The sequence below is a fragment of the Blennius ocellaris genome, assembly GCF_963422515.1.
Source record: "Blennius ocellaris genome assembly, chromosome: 16".
Taxonomy (NCBI): domain Eukaryota; kingdom Metazoa; phylum Chordata; class Actinopteri; order Blenniiformes; family Blenniidae; genus Blennius; species Blennius ocellaris.
Window position 1 is genome coordinate 7,070,225 of NC_137665.1, and position 16,540 is coordinate 7,086,764.

At 42.8% G+C, this 16,540-nt stretch overlaps 1 protein-coding gene across 1 annotated transcript in view; it reads left to right on the forward strand.

Annotated features, from left to right (window-relative positions):
• Nucleotides 1-3,221: 3,221 nt before the first annotated feature.
• Nucleotides 3,222-16,540, forward strand: part of cyth3b (cytohesin 3b) — a 35,212-nt gene continuing 21,893 nt past the window's right edge. The window contains exon 1 of the mRNA XM_080511467.1: nucleotides 3,222-3,580. Within this exon, the coding sequence (XP_080367593.1) occupies nucleotides 3,562-3,580 (19 nt within the window). The 5' untranslated portion in view covers nucleotides 3,222-3,561. The remainder of the gene's footprint in view (nucleotides 3,581-16,540) is intronic.

Consider the following 16,540-nt stretch of genomic DNA (forward strand, 5'->3'; position numbering starts at 1 on the left):
AGTGAAGAGAAAGCAAATACAGTCTGAAGGCTCACAATCCCCACGCCTCCAAACAAGTTCCCTTTTTATCCAGGTGTCATGTCACACTCACGCTGTAGATTTTTTTTTTTTCTGCTCTTGTCATTCAGCACCAGGTTGGATTGCGCTGGATTGAGGGGGATCACTGGATTTTGTAATCCTCTGGCACTGCTGACGTCAACTGACAAAATTAAAAAATGAGTCAGTTAAACTTTTCAGTCTGTCTCTCATCACAATTTTATAAGAAGCTGAAGAAGATTCTGAATTCCTGGTTTTAGGAAACAGAAGAGTACACTGCAATATGTCGGTGAGCTGCAGAGAAATTGCTCATGTTTCACATTTGCATCTTTGATAATCTGTCAAAGTGAGACTTTTTTTTTTGCATGTGAAATGTAGTTTTAACTTTAAATTCACAACCCTTCAGGGAAGAAAACTTCATGAGAGCGAATGGTGTTATGACTGGAGACGGTCGTTTTGTTTAAAAGTCAGACTTGAGACTGAAATATTTGTCCAGAAGTGACACCTATGAATAAACAAATGAATGAATACATTAAAACATCTGTTTGTGCTTGACCATTTGAGTCATGCACACAGGAAGCGGGACCCCCTCCTTCTCTGTGGAGACAGGAATGCTATAATTGAAACCACGTGCGTTGCAGAAACAAGCTCGGCAAATATCTTTCCCTGTGTGTGTCTGAGCTCCCATCTCACTGTTTCCTAACCTGATGGATACCCTGCTGATGTGAGAGTCCCATCCAAACGTACACATCTGGATTGTATTTAGTCTTTTACGCGTTGGACTGAACTCTTTCGATTCGGATGCGGCCTGGGAGCATCTTCTGCAGTTGCACAACTCGGCAACATCATATTTGATTGATCACGTCAAAGAGGGAGACTTTTCCCAGAACGTGTGTCTCTACTCACGTGTTTCTGTCATGCATCGCAAATACCTTGCAAAATACCTTCAGGCCATCATTGGATTAAAAACAGCAGCGTGCAACAGAAAGACAATCATTCCAAATTACTTTTTATTGTGCTTGTAATTTGACGGCGACACAGCAACTACTGTAAGTCATTTTCATAATAGATCCAACATTATATTCTGTCCATTAAAAGACTTAGGTCATACTGTGGAGGCTCTAAAAAGCCCCTAGGGTGTGAATGTGTGACTCTTTCAACGTCGACTTTGCTCATAAGTGTTTCAGTGCTGCCATTTCACCATGTTCCACATATCAGGGTCGAGTACCTGCAGCTGTTACAGTACCTGTGGATATGTTATTAGCACACATTAACCTCAACACGTTACTGGAAAAAATTTTTTTTTTAATTATCAGCACTGAATCAATATTGTCTGACACTCAAAATTCAACATCCTTTAACGTGATCCTGGTGTCACTTTAATGTTGTTGCCACACGGCCTGATGAACCAGAGATTCCACTTTTAGATGAGTTTACACGCAGAGAAAACATCAGATGAAACTGGAGTTACAGCATTGTATAAGTACAAATATAAGTTTAAAAGTTTCAAGCAGTTTCAACATTTTAAATGTGCACATGTATGATAGAAAATACCAAGGCAATGTCTTTTGGGTACTATTTCTTTCTTTTAGTATCTGATCTGGTAAGAATTAGGTAAAACAATGAATTGTCTTCACTGTAAATGCTGCATACACGTTTTGTGCCATAACTCCATTGCATTTCAATGATACAACATTTTTTTTTTTTTAGCTGCACGTCAAACGTGACATGCAAGCATACAATGTCAATTATGGATCAAAAAAATTTTTAAGATTGAAAATATACTATCATCAGCTTCAAATCAGAGATTCTTCATTTTATCATGATTATGCTTAATAAAGTTATACTCATCTGTCTGTAAGAGTGAAGCAATGTTATTTTTAGTGTGAAATAGTCCATCTGTTGAAGCATCCACTTCTGAAGATGAAAAAGAACCACGAGGGAAGTAATTTATTTCCTTCTGCTGACAGGGAAATGTGGAGGACCCGCTGTCATGTGCGACCGGGGTCGACAAAGTAAAGTAAAAGTAAGAAGGCTCCGGCAAATGTCAGTTACAGCCGTCTGCAGGAAATAGACAGTGAAGGTCGGGACAATGTGCAAGATTTGAACAAAAAGAGGCTTTAATGATTTGCAAATGTCACCATTTTAGAGTATATTCACAATAGAACAAAGGCACCATATCAGATGTTGACTGCAGGGATCATCATAAAATCTTGAACTTGATGACAGCAACACATGGTACTGTTTTGGTTTGTTGTGCATGCTCACAGAAAAATACCAGTGAAATAGAGTGTTTTTGTCAGAATTATTGTTCCCTGCGAGAAAGCTGAACAGTGTCGGAATGAACCTCATCATTCGTCTATCTTCTATACCACTCTATCTAAAATCAGCCTGCAGGAGTGGAACCGATCCATTTCCATCTTCGGGCAACTGATAGACATCATTTCACTTTACACACTTTTAGGGCTGCATGGCGGTACAGTGGTTAGTGCTTTCACCTCACAGCGAGAACCTCTGGGTTCAAATACTGACTGTGTGTGTGTGTGTGTAATGTACAGGATAAAGTAGTATAGAAGAGAATAGAGAGAAAACTCATCACAGAGTGGAGTAGAGCCACAGTTTACAACCACTACACCACTGTGCGCTCCATAATCCACAATTACTGGCCAGGACTGGCTCCAGAGAAACCAAGACAGACACAACTAAGACTAAACATTTTTGTTTTCACATTGATTTTGATGTTTCCTTGCAATTACTTGCTGAGGGAAACTGAAATAACCACACACACACGCACACGCACACACGCAGAATTAAATTGCCGGCTTGATACGCAGCATAATCCACCCATTAAAAATAACCAGCACACACTTTATGGGTATATTTGCTCTGGTCTAATCGCACCACAGCCCGGAGTCACGTGAGGGCTGATCACTGTCAGGTTTGTACGGAGGAGGCAGGATGAGATTAACGCCTACTGTCGATTCCCGTGACGATATGACACACACGTCCTGTTTGCTGTTTCAAAATAACAGCTTAAACCCCACTGTCAGCGCTTCGGGTTGAGCAGGGCTTTTTTTAAAATTTATTTTGAAACCATCCTTCGCGGTGTCACGGCTGTGTGCTTTGCGCACATGCGTGCTTGACGCATGAAGCGGTCGCTCGCTCTCTCGCTCTCTCGCTCTGTCTCTCTCTCTTTCTCTCTCTCCAGACGCTAGTGGAGTGAAGGCGCATTTGGAGGGATAACGACAAGGCTCTCGGACACTGTGGGCGACAGGACGAACCCTCCAAACCGCCTCCGACACAGACACACGCCGCTGCCCAGCCTGACGGGGGCCGGAGGAGCCGAGGCGCTGCTGGGAGCCTGTCAATGGCCACAATATCCCCTGAAAACAAGACCCTGCGCGTGAGCCTACCTGTGCACCCGACGCGTCCTGGAAATTAGGACGCTGCATGATAAATTGAACGTTTGCTTGCACAGCGGAAGTTTTTTTTTTAGGGGGCGATTTTGATTTATTGGCTGCAGTCATGGACGAGGACAACCAAGGTACGATTCATTCATTCATTGCATGGATGCCGTTGATTTGTTTCTATTTTGGTGACCAAATGTCAACAAATGCACCTTTGCGCGTGCCTTTTGTAACAATCATACTATTTTTTTTATTATCATATATTAATAATAATAGTAGTAGTAGTGGTAAACGAACACTGACTTTACCTTTGATTCCATTGGTCTTGACTTGAGTTACTGTCCTACCAAAACACATGCTGCAAAACTGATGCACCACAAAAAAAAGAACTTATCTTCTCCATGAACTGATCCAACCCCTGTGTTATGGTGGCCGCAGTTTGATTGCTCACGGATTGGATGGGTAACTAGTAGGAAGGCTGACCCGGACTCATGGTTACGACTCACCAACATTATCAGACACCGGTGGATAAACGCGGATCAGTGACAAGGCATCGCTGTCATCGTTCGTGATTGTGCTGTTAGTGGTAGATCCCTGTTTATCTTTTTAGCCTTTTGTCAGCCCCGGTGGGCTGGTGTCGCCCTCGCCCAACAGGTCCTGTCATGGGCTGCCAAGCAGAACCACAAGAGAAGGACTCGTTTATTGACTCATGACAAAAGCCTGAGTTTGTTTTGAGAATGCGTTGGCACGGATATATTGCTGCAACATGAGCTCAGTCTGCATCCACCCACACTTCTGCACAAGACCAAGGTTTTGAAACTTTTGGTAGGGATTGCACACTTGGCCACAATCTTCAATCAAGATATATGAATACATGTGTGGACAAGTAAAGACGACTCCGTCCTTAATACATTTTAAGATGGTCAAACTACACAAAAGCCACAAACAAATTGTAGTAGTTCTGCAATTCAACAAAAGAAAAAAAAACTATTCAACCACCCATCACCTTCTGACTAAGGTGTAGTAGTTTGTTTAGAATCTAAGAAGAACTCCCCCAACCCCTCTGGTGTTAATCCTGATTTTGATGTTATCAAAACTATAGAAAACCTAACACAAAGTTTGTCAAAAATCTAACCTTGCAGGCACCAGTCTCTTGTTGTTCCACCTCTGTAAGTCAGTGGTAGGTGCTTCATGTCCCATGTGGCTGCAGCTTGCAGGGCTGCAGGATGTGAGTAATTGCCAGCGTGCTGCATGCATGTTACCTGAACATAAAGCTGTCATTGTACTGCGTTTGGTCAGGCTGGCTTCCAGCAGTGGCACACATCAGCGAGGCCCCACAGACAGGCATATGGTGCTGTGATGCCAAACGGGGATATAGCTGACAGTAGCCAGGAGCACATACAGACACGCACTCAACATATATTTCTGGCAATAAATGTGTTATGACACATAAGCAAATTAGATTCCTGCTTTTTTTCCCCCCCCCTCTTGGCCTTTTTTTTTTTTTTCCCCTGTGAGGATAAATAGATAGATGGATGGATGGATCATGACCCAGAATGGCAAGATTTGTGTGTGCGTGTGATGAGTGCGTATATGATTCATGCCACAGCCTGTCCTCTCATCTGGAATAAAAGGTGCCAGGATGCTGTGAGAAAATCGAGCTGGAGAGCATCTGTATATGTTTTTGTGGTGTAAACGGCATCCGCAATTTGCTCCGTTTTATTTGAAGAAGTTATCACCTACACACACACACACACCCAACACGGGGGCCCCACAGCAGAGTTGGGTGCTGTGGGGGACAAGCAGGCGTGTTGGTTGGGATAAACAAGCAGGAGTCGAGGGCGTGATGAAGCCGGTGAGGTTCAGGATGGGACGGCCGTCTCTCATGAGGTGACACAGTTCTACTTGGCCTCGATTGGAGCGAGAGTAAGGGCTGAGAAACATTTAAAATGGAAAAGTATCCGAAGGAGGCGAGTGCGTATAAAACAAAAACAAAAAAAAAGCACGAGGATGGAAAGCATGCTTTCGATTGAGACAAAGTCGTAGTAGCATTGACGGTGAGGCGTCTGAAAGGGAATGAGAGAGCGAGACGGAGTCTGTTTGTGTGTGTTTCGAAATGAAGTGCCAGGGCAAAGTTGGAGATTGGCCAGAGAAGTATGGAGTGCCGCCAGTGAAAGATGGCCAAAGAGAGTGGCGGTGCACTAGATATACTTACTGAATCAATTCTCCAGTGCACTTCGGGAGTTTCTTTCACTATCAAGTCCTTCAGCTCTGTCGTAATGAACTGATTTTACAGCTCGCTGTCTCCAGCCGTTCATCATTGATCACCTGTCCAGCCAGGTCATGCTTTTCATGAGGATTCAGGTTTCATATCTTTTCCACCTCATGTTTTTTTTTTCCATTTGCCTCAGAATTTGTCATTGTCTGAAGAAACTCCTGCATAAAGGCCAAATACTTTCTCATCCCGAAGGAGAAGTCTTCAAAATTGGCCCAAAAGAGCATCTGGAGAATAACTTTGAGATCGAATTTTTTTGGTCATTTTGACTTTGTTATTGAAATTCACACAGTAACTAATCAATCCAACCAGGATTGTGCAGCTCTAGAATGGATCCCAGCAAACATATGGATGAAGGCAAGGTACAATCTGGACAGGTTCGCAAGTGATCACAGGGCAAATAGACAGACAGATGATCTCACACACTCGCATTCACACCCATGGGCTATTTAGAGTGACCAATCAGCCTCAAACGCATGTTTCCAGACTGTCGGGAGGTAACTGGAGTGCCTGGATCTCCTCGCTGTGAGGTATGAGCGTGAACCACTACACCATTGTGCAGCCCACAAAACAATCCTAAGTGAATTTTCTCTCTTTACTGGCATCCTGTCATTCTAACTTAATGCCATTACTTGAAATATGTATGGCTAAAGGGACGGCTGGCTGGTTTACCTCTTTGTTTGTACCTAGGTACTGACAATTTATGGCCCTTTTGAACTTCCACCACAAGGTTCACATATTATTTCTACTGAGTAAAAGTTCTTGATGATAATTTGGTTGACTTAAACTTGAGGTCATGCATTCAAAGCCGTTTTGGAGACTGTGTTGTGGAGCTGTGGTTACCAGGGTGGATCTTGTGATCAGCAGCATGTTTGAGTTGATGATGCCTTTTAAGCCGGATGCCCTTCCTTGCTCAGGGACCCCACAGTGGGGTTTGAACCAGCGATATTGTAATCACGAGCTTGCATCAGTCACCTCCAGGCCACCGCTGCCACATTCACTTCCTTTTCATTTCCCGTTTTCCTCTGACCATACATATTTTTGAAAGCTAATCCAAAGACCATCAGTTTGTATTTTCTTCTAAAATTGAAAACAGCGATGGCAAGCACGGCATCCTATTGTTGTTATTGTTATTTGCACCCATTATTGTCACTTTTTGAAACCAAATCATTCTTCTTGAAATATCATATGTCGCCTGAATAGCTTCTGCAGAGCTTACTGGCTTGTCTGCAGGCTTTTGCTATTGTTTCACAAACACCTGCTTGAAACAGCCTCTATTCTGGAAGAAGACGCTTATTAAGTACGTACGTCGCGATACATTTCTCTCATTGTGCCGCCTCTCTCCTGTTAGATATCCCTCATCTGTTGTTGTTTTCTTCCCTTGCTTTTCCACAGTCCCGCTGATGAACGTAGAGATACAAGGTTCAGAGAGAGTGTCGTAATCCATCTGACATGCAGGATTCCTGTCACACACTCATTCAGTGGCCAGCGAGTGCTCACAGCGAAGCCCCTCTGACCAGGCGAAGTGTGGCTTACCGAAGCGCGTTCCCGTTTTGCATGACCGACTCTTGACAGGCTATCAAATGTACACCTGTGATATATCTCCTCTTCCTCCACTGAGCCGTAGTCGGTGTGTTCAGTGGGAAGCTGTATGTGTGATGCTCATATGGTATGAATCAGGTCATTTATGCTCAAATATCGGCTTCACAGCACGCCCTGTGACGGCCTATGACTCTGGCTGCGGACCGCTCTATTTACACACTGCAAAACCCCGCCGTTTAAAAGTTGGCAGTTCGATGTGTAAACGTGTGTTTCAGTGTGCGGTCTGCGGGGTTATGGCACACTGCGGCCCAACTCGGGCAGAGAGCGAGAGAGACACCCACGACGAGACGAGTTTTGAGACGCCGGAGCCATTCGTCTGCCGGCTCCAGGATAGCGCCAGCAGCTTCCTGCTATGTTTAGGATTTTTTTTTTGTTGTTTTGGATCTCTTGGGTAGATTTGCAGCTGCTGGCTTTTTCCCTCACAGCCCACATGTTGTGGAGCGGGGCGAGAGAGGAATGTCCCAAAGCCTCAGTGAAGTACGGGAACAAATTATAATTTAATAACACACACACACCTCTTACTGGAATTCACACTAAATCATAAACGTCTATATTCTAACCACCTGCGCTGTGGATATCTAGAGGGTTGTCACTACGGATGTTTACCTCCAGCCTGGGGAGGCTCCAGCAGGCAGGCGGCGAAGGTCTGTGAGCTGCCTGTGTGACGGTGAGGAACCCGAGGGCCCTGCAGGATGTCAGGGAGCGGCACTGGTGCGTACAAAGAAGTTTAGAGTCGAGCTCAAACCATATGGGGCTCAGGCAGAAAGATGATTTGACCTGTATTCATGTCATTGAAAGTCATGAAAAAAAAATAACCTCATAGTTGCAGCCCTCTTGTCCAATTGGTTGATTGTTTGACATAACAATGGCTTTACAGGTTAAGAAAACTGGCTGGTTGGTCACCTACTTTAGTATTGACTAAATAAGTTGAGGTTTAGTTTAAAAAAACATTTTTCAATTAGAAACGTTTATTTCAATGCTTCATCTTTTTGTTTGCGACGAAAAAGGAGTAAAAATATACACCCTTATATGACATTTATGTGTAACACGATCAGTTGAAAAATGCAAAAGCCATCAAACCACACAAATCCATCATGTAACATCATAGATAGATTTAATACTGGAATTTAAACAAAGATGAAATAACCATGTAACCTCTTCTTGCACACTACTGTGTAAATGACAGTTTTTCCCCTAAAAGTAGCAATATTATCTGTAAAATATGTAATACTGTGCACTGCCTTTCATCCAATATACTGACCCAATACAATTGAACAAGAGAGTTTGCTAAAGGAACGGAGCAAAATACAGTATTTATCATGAATAGCAGAACAAATTATTCATGTATAATTGTCATCAACTTACCACTGATAGTTGCCAGTAGTACAATTTGCCTGATAAAAAGTTAAGATTTGACTTTTATTTGACTCCGACCATGTATATATTATCATTTTTGACTCACAAATATGTGAGTTACAAATTTTATGTTCGGTGTGAGGGGCTCTGTGTAATTTGCATGTTCTCCTGGTGTGAGTCCTTTGGTTTGCTTTGACAGGAAGCCCTCTGCCTTCACACATTCTGACATTGGTGACCTTAAGTTGAATATAGGGATGTAGAAGATTAATTGATAATTGTTGTCAGGATACTGGGTTAGCATGTGCAGGTATTGCTTCTGAGTTAATCGTATTTTGAAAGGGCCTCTGACTGTTTCACGCCCACCGGTGTGACTCACCTCTGCTGGAGAGTGTGTGCTGATCTCTGTTTTGACTGCTGTGTGCTCTCGCTGTCTCACACACATGCACACCCAGCCACACTCATCACAGCTCGGTAACCGCCTCGAGAAGCCCATGCGGAGACAAAAAAAAAAAAAATAGAAGGCCTGGCTTCTGTGTGAGGCTCAGCATTACTGCATGCACTAAAGTGTTCGTGTTTTTATCTTGGACCAAAAGGTCAGTGAGCACAGAGGGCCCTTGTTGAGTTTGGTCCTTCAGAAGATCAGATTGCACATTATATTTACTCATGACATCTCCTCAGTGGGCGAGAGTGGACTCGGCAGACTTAAACACAGACTGACCCATATGGAATGTAACTTTTTGGATTTACTGATTCATTAAAGGAGCTACTGCATCAATGAGAGTTAAGTTGCAAGTGAACAGGACTCAAGTGTGCAAATCCTCCCGGACCTCCACTCTGCCGTAAGGTTTAAGGCACTTTTTATAAGACGTTGCGATTCTATTGGCAGGCCTCGATTTTTGTCTGGAGCAGGAAAGGAAATGCACGGCAGAGGGGTTTTCAAGGAAGTATCCGGTTTCTTCTTCATCTGCCACACATCGCTGTGTAGTAAAAGCCTCCTGCTCAATGCAGTCACAGATTGAGATCTGCCTTTACAGTATTAAGACCATCAAGGGGCTCATAGAGGGGAGATGTGAGGAAAATTCCATTTTTCCCCCCCCCTCCTCTTTGGAAAGAGAAATCAGAGCGTGCTCAAGGTCCCAGGAGTCTCAAGCCATGTGCTGAAGTGAAAGTCAGGCAAAGAACGTCCTGCTCCACTTGGGCCTTTGTGGGAGTTTGGGTTCATGGCTTCCTTTAAAGTTTGTGTGGGTTCGGATCTGTAGGAAAGGGAAGAGAAAGCTGGCCAGTGTGAACAGGAAACCGGGAGGGTTGGAACCATTATGTAAGTGCACAAGGATTGTTTGACCTGCTGAAGATGCAGGAAAAAGGTGTATCCCTCTCTGGCTGCCAGCAGATCCAGTGCCTCACACTCTGAAAGCACAACACACAGTCAAGTGGTCTGCAGTCTACAGATGCGGAAAACTTGTCAGATCATACTTCAACCAAAGCTTCATTGCTTCTTCTCATCCCTCAAAATGATTGATGTAATATTGCTTTGCAAATATCTATTGCTCTTTCCTAGTTAACATCCACTTTTCAGCCACCCTTTAATGCGCATACTATTGCTTTCTTTACATTTTTTGTTTTAATGATTGATTTCTAGCTTGATGGTCAGCACCTCGACAAAAGCATCCAGCATCACTCAACACTGCTTTTTAGATATTAAAAATATCTGTGATTATCAATTAAACCAGCAGGAACTACAGATTGTATTCAGGTAACTAGATGTGGCTAATTTCTAATGGTTTGGTTGGAGGTTTGGTGATAGTCGGAGATTTGACAGAGACAAATTGGCAAAGCAACAAATCAATTGACATCAGACATCAAGCTAATCCACTCGCTGCAGACTTGATGGGGCAGCAGGCACAGATCACAACTCCAGGTCTTCTGTCAGAAGTCCTGCAGGGAGGCACAGAGAGGAAAAAGCAGGAGACGACAGGAGAGATAAATGTTACTGACATATATATCACATAAATGGAGAGTGAGAAAAGAGAAAAGCTCAGTTCAGTAAAAAAAAACAAAAAAAAAACTCTCCCAGCTGCCTAAACCTATTGCAGCCCATTTAAAGAATAATCTGGGGCTGACCATTTTAGGAAATAGAAGAGTATATAAGCTTAATAGCTTCTGGTTTCAGTCAGGTTGCCGTTGACGTATTTTAGCGCAAATCCACAACATCCGGTTATTTCCACATTGTTAATGAGCCTACTTTTGCTGATCGCGTGTGTGTGAGATTCAGCCTCCAGTCTCTTACAACCCTCTCGTCGTCCTCTTTGGGACTTGTACTGCCACTCCAATGCCAGCCTTGCTTTTAAGAAGACATTTGTAACACTTCACTGACGACTCAGAGGGTCAGTGTGTCAGTAAGCTACGACAGCTTGGTTTTTATCATACCCACCTCTTTTTTCCCCCTGCAAAACGTGCAAGTTTTCACCTCCTACCCCCACTGCTGTAAGATGCTGCTGCATCATGCAAAATTAATTCTTCTTTCAAGGGGGGGGGGGATGAGGTTTGACTGCTCTGCTGGTGCTGCGAAGCAGGTTGAGGTTGTTGCAGTCCTGTAGTTTTGGCCTCCACGTTCCCCATCATTGGCTCTGTGCTATTTAGAGTGGCAGCAGTGCTCTGTTTGTCACCAAGAGGCGCTACAAAGAGCACAGCAGGATGACCACGTGATACCAGGACTCTTGAGCAACCTGTCAGTGTGTATATCCGTGTGCACGCTCGCGACGGCGTATTTGCACCGTGAGTCGGTTTGTATATGTTAAGAGGAGGGAGACGGAGACGCGCAGCAGTGGCACGGCTTCGTGAAGAGACCGATAGGGAAGCGGATGCTGCAGTCGGATCTGCAAAGTAGGTTAGTGGCGCAGCGCTCAGCCCAGCTGTGTATACCTCATGCTTCTCACTTGTGGAGGCGCTTCTGTATATATAAATGCCGACGCAATACTGCGAGTGTGTGCATCTCTTTATATTGTCGGCACGCATTCTCTCTCTGAGGATTAGTGTGTGCTGCAAGCCTCTCGCCATGTGTAGACAAATGGAGGAGATCAAGTGGGGAGGGATATGGATGACAGTTAGTGGATTAGAGGTCAGGGGCTTGGGCCTCTTGCCGTCACCGTCCCGACCGAAGAGCTCGGGGAAAAAAAGACATATAATGTGTATAAACAGGACTGGGGGACGACAGAAAGGCAACCCTGAAAGGAGAGCGGAAAAAGAGAGGAGGCTTCCCATGTGCTTTTTATTCCTGACACAGCCTGTCATGTGATTTATCGTATGATGTGTCACCAAGATTTTCTGCTTCTCACTCCTCATTTTTACTCCTTTTTCCTTTGTCCCGACCCCTGAATTGTAACGTTGTTTTCCAAGACAGCGCAGTTATTGTTACTGAAGTGAGAAGTGTGCAGCGTAAAATGAATTGCCTTGACCGAACAGGTCAGGGTGACAATGTCCAGTGTGCCCGGGAAGGACCCTGAGAACTGAGTGTTTCTGCAGTGACAATGGCAGCTCGACTCATGGCTGCCCTCAGACACACACACACACACACACACACACACACACACACACACACACACACTTTTTCTCCATGTGCACGTTTGCACACCCACCATCACATATAACTCATGATGCATCAACGTCATCACTCCAAGTGATGATGATTGTGTATGATTGATAGCCCAGTGTGGCTGTGAGTGGGTCATGACCATTACAACACACACACACACACACACACACACACACACACACACACACACACACACACACACACACACACACACACACACACACACACACACCCATCCACAGGGACTGTCCCTGAGTGGTTTGCAGTGGCTCCCGGGCACAGGTTCCTTCACACATGTATTTAATCTCTTTGTTGACCTTTGTCATGTTGAATTTCTGTCATCATCACCAACTTCATGCAGTATGTGTAACCGTAAATAATCTGGCTGCTATTTTTGTCACTCTCTCCTGGTATTGTAGTGTCTGCACAGGGACATGATGCAACCCTTCCATCATTAACCGTCCTCATAAGTGGTCTTAGTTGATACCTAAACTGAAGCACTAATAAGTCATTATATATATATATATATATATATATATATATATTTTTTTTTTTTTTTTTTTTTTCCCTTTCCTGTGGGGAAACTTCAGTCACTGGTATTGAAAACATCAGCAACTCCCCACTGCAGCGTCTCCCAGGAGATGAGTGGTTCTCATGCATGCCTGCAAGCTGTCAGGAGGCCACACCTGTGCCTGGTTTGATGATAACGCATTGATTTCCAGCACTTACCAGTCTTTTAAAGGAAGAGGAGACAGATCCACTATGTTCCAGTTAGATGAAGACTATTCATATTCAAATGTGCATGAAAAAAACTTTTTAGAAGTGTAATGAAAGTACTGGGTTGTGATGACGTAATTCTACATGTCCTGGTATTTGGGTCTTTTTCACAGCAAAGCTTCTTATTGTGCAGTCCTTGTGAGAGTTTTATTCGTCACAAACTTAAAACAGGAGATTATATCAGGATTTTCTTGCATTCAATTTTTAATGAACTACCAATTTGGGCAGCTCCCAACAACCTGACAATTTAGCATATGGTGACAAAAAAAGATTCACTTATTAAGTGATTCTTTTCCAAAAATAAAACTGTCACTCTACTCGCTATTAAAATGAGCATGAATGAACACCACAATTATGTTTACTGTTTGCTCAGCACAATGAAGTGGTTGGACGATTCCCTCATATTCAGTCGACAGTGTGATAATGTCTTCGCATTCTAAGGTAGAGACATAAAAAAGAAAGTTAGATTAAAATCTGAGCAAAGGCATGTCCATCAGATAGTCTCCACAAATGCTCAATGTGAGCGTTATATTTGTACATGAAGAAGCGGGAGATGCTTAATCCACTCAACAACAATGTTTATTTAATCTAGATCAGAAAGAGGTAGAACATTTTTTTTTTAAACCTGAATGAGCCAAATTATTTGAGAAAAAGTGCCATGTTGTCAGCATTGCAACATTTTTAATTATGCCATGTGTTGAAAATATTCAACAATTACTGTATTTTGCACCCTTAAACCAACGTTTTTTTTTTTTTTTTTTTAATTCAATTGTCATAGTATGATTTTGATGCTGAAGCTACTTTGCTATTAGTAAGGATGTCTTTACTGTTGTATTCAGCTTAATCTCAATATTGTGTACTAAAATAGTACACTTGACAAAATAAGGAACAGCGTTTGAAAACCTGAAAGTTAATTTTTTCTTTGTAAAATTTTCCAATGGCCTCGACTTTCGACTCTGAACTACTGCAAACAATATACCTAACACATATCTTCATTACTTTATATGAAGTTAAATGAAAATCATTCTTATATGTACTTTTTTGAAAAATAGGTGTTGTGAAAAACAAAAAAAACCCAATATTGGAGAAGTCATTGTCACTTCAAGCCTGAATATCGTGCACAAACCTGCGATGGTACCAGAATCAAATCTTAAGTCAGTGACGGCAACATAACTTCTACAGGAGCAAACATTGCATCGAACATAATCCTTTCATCGTAACAACGTTTCTCACCCGAATCCTTCAGCAGCGTTGAGTTAACTTCATTGTTAATGCAACACTGAGGCCACATGGGCCATGCAAACACAGGCGTCCCAGATGTTTTGATCTCACTTTCATCTGCCTCAAAAAAACCCTCCAAAAAACAAGCGCCTGCTCCTCTGTGGAGGATGATGCAAGAATCTGAAGTGTTTACTCCTAATCAGTGTTCGACGACTTAGATTTAAGATAAGAGGTTAAATAAAGGACTCCTGTGTGCAAAGACTCAAGATCTGGAAAACCCCTTTATGGAAAACCGGGGAAAAAGTGATCGTCTGACCTGAACCGCCCACAGAGTTTGTGCAATGAAGGAATCCTGGCTCAGGTTTGAACTTATTTATGAACTCTTTTTCTCTCTCCTCCTCCTCCTCCTCATCCGGCTTTTCTCCTTCCCCCTGTCTTGGACCAACAAAAGTGGAAATAGAGTGTCACAGCTGGAACGCCTCCGTCTGTCTCTCCTTGCGTCCCTCAGTGTCTGTTGCGTATCTGTATGCTGTTTTTCAGATTTAAGACCTGCACCCAATCCAAACAGCCTGCGCCGCTGCCTCCTCCGTAGTCTTTGTTTCTCGGTCACATGCAGTTCTCCGTTCGTCTGCTCAGGCCTTCCATATCAGACTGTGGGCGCTGCTGAGGCACTACAGTTACTTCCTGAGTGAATCACCCAGGATCGCCGGGTTTCTTCAGGACTTGTATGTCATGGCAGTTCAACCTCACAACACTGCGCCCTCGTTAAAGTCAGACCTGAGACCACTTTTTTCTTTTTTTTTTTCTACTCAGCATGTTCAAGATTTTATTCTTGCTCAGCAGATAAGCTGATTATTAAGATAAGAGCCAAAATCTGGCCTGGAGCTTGTTTTCTGACCCTTTTTGTGTTTCGGTCCTTCAATGTGCTTTAGTTTTATACAATATTGTTGAATTTTCCTTTTTTGAAAATTAAAGCCTCAGTCTGAATCACATATTTAGGCCTTGAGTGTCCCATTGTAATACCAGGTGCTGCAGCATTTGAGCTTCCTTTTGCTATTTTAATGGCTGTAATCAAGAGTCGCGCTCAGAAATAATTCTTAGCCATTATACTATGCATGTATATAAGTAGCAAGCCACCCATCCATTAGTTGGTCAATAGCACAATTGCTTTGCTTTGCAGAGCAAAGAAGCGATGCTTCCAACCACACCTAATTTAGATTTTAACTGTGCTCGTCTGAGAGCAGTGAGGGCACTTGGTCTATTTTGAACCCAAAGTGTGTTTTCACTCCTGTTAGGACAGAGGAGAGAGCACGTTCAGCCTGGTCCAAAATGTAAATTGGATCCAATGAGGTCTGTATGGTCATTACAGACAACCGGAGACTTTTTAGCTCAAACTTGTGGAGTGGATGAGGCAGTTGGTGTGTACGCTGGTGCAGCTGCTTTCACTCTAGATGACGGGGTCTATAACCTGCTGCTCTGGAGCCACATGTGCCTCTTTAGCCTCTTACTAAGTGGCTCCCTGAAGCAATTGCACATTTATATTTCAATAAACATCTTAAATATTTTGCACACTGGGCCATCGTTCAATATGATGCTTTATCTTGCAGCTCAAAATGCATGCATACTTGCAGACTTGAACATTTCAAATATGTGTCACATCCCACTATATTGCCTGCACACCAACTTTTACTGTAGGTGATAATTATAGTTTCCAAACACAGTTTTCATGACCTAAACACAACAGTTTAAAGCAAAATAGTTCGTTTCCATGTTGGATGAATTCCATTCATTTGTTTTCACTGGAAAGATGGAGAAATACAGCAAAACATTATGTTGAAAGATCTAAAGGTGTCAAAAATCTCTAGAAAAGGTAAGGCTTGGCTAAATAGAAGTGAAAATAACTAAAACTACAAAAATCAAAATTTGAAAATGGTTGCAAAGGTAGCGTAGATAAAATTGCGAAAAACAACAAAAATCAACTCCAGTAGGTTTAAAATTGAAAGCCACCAGAAAAGGTAAAGAAAAATTGTATTTGGTGAAAAGTGGCAAAAGGTTGTTGTTTATGACTCACACTGACTCAACTGTTTCAAATATGCAAATGTACGGAGGCAACAACTCTCCTTAGTTCCTTTTTAGATGGACCCACACTATTAAATGGCCGGCTGATGACCTGAGGATGTCATGGCATCAAACAGTCAACATATTGTTAAAATTACACAAGTGTTCTATTAGGAGAGAGTGAGGTATTATGAATGATAAAATAAGACTCACTGT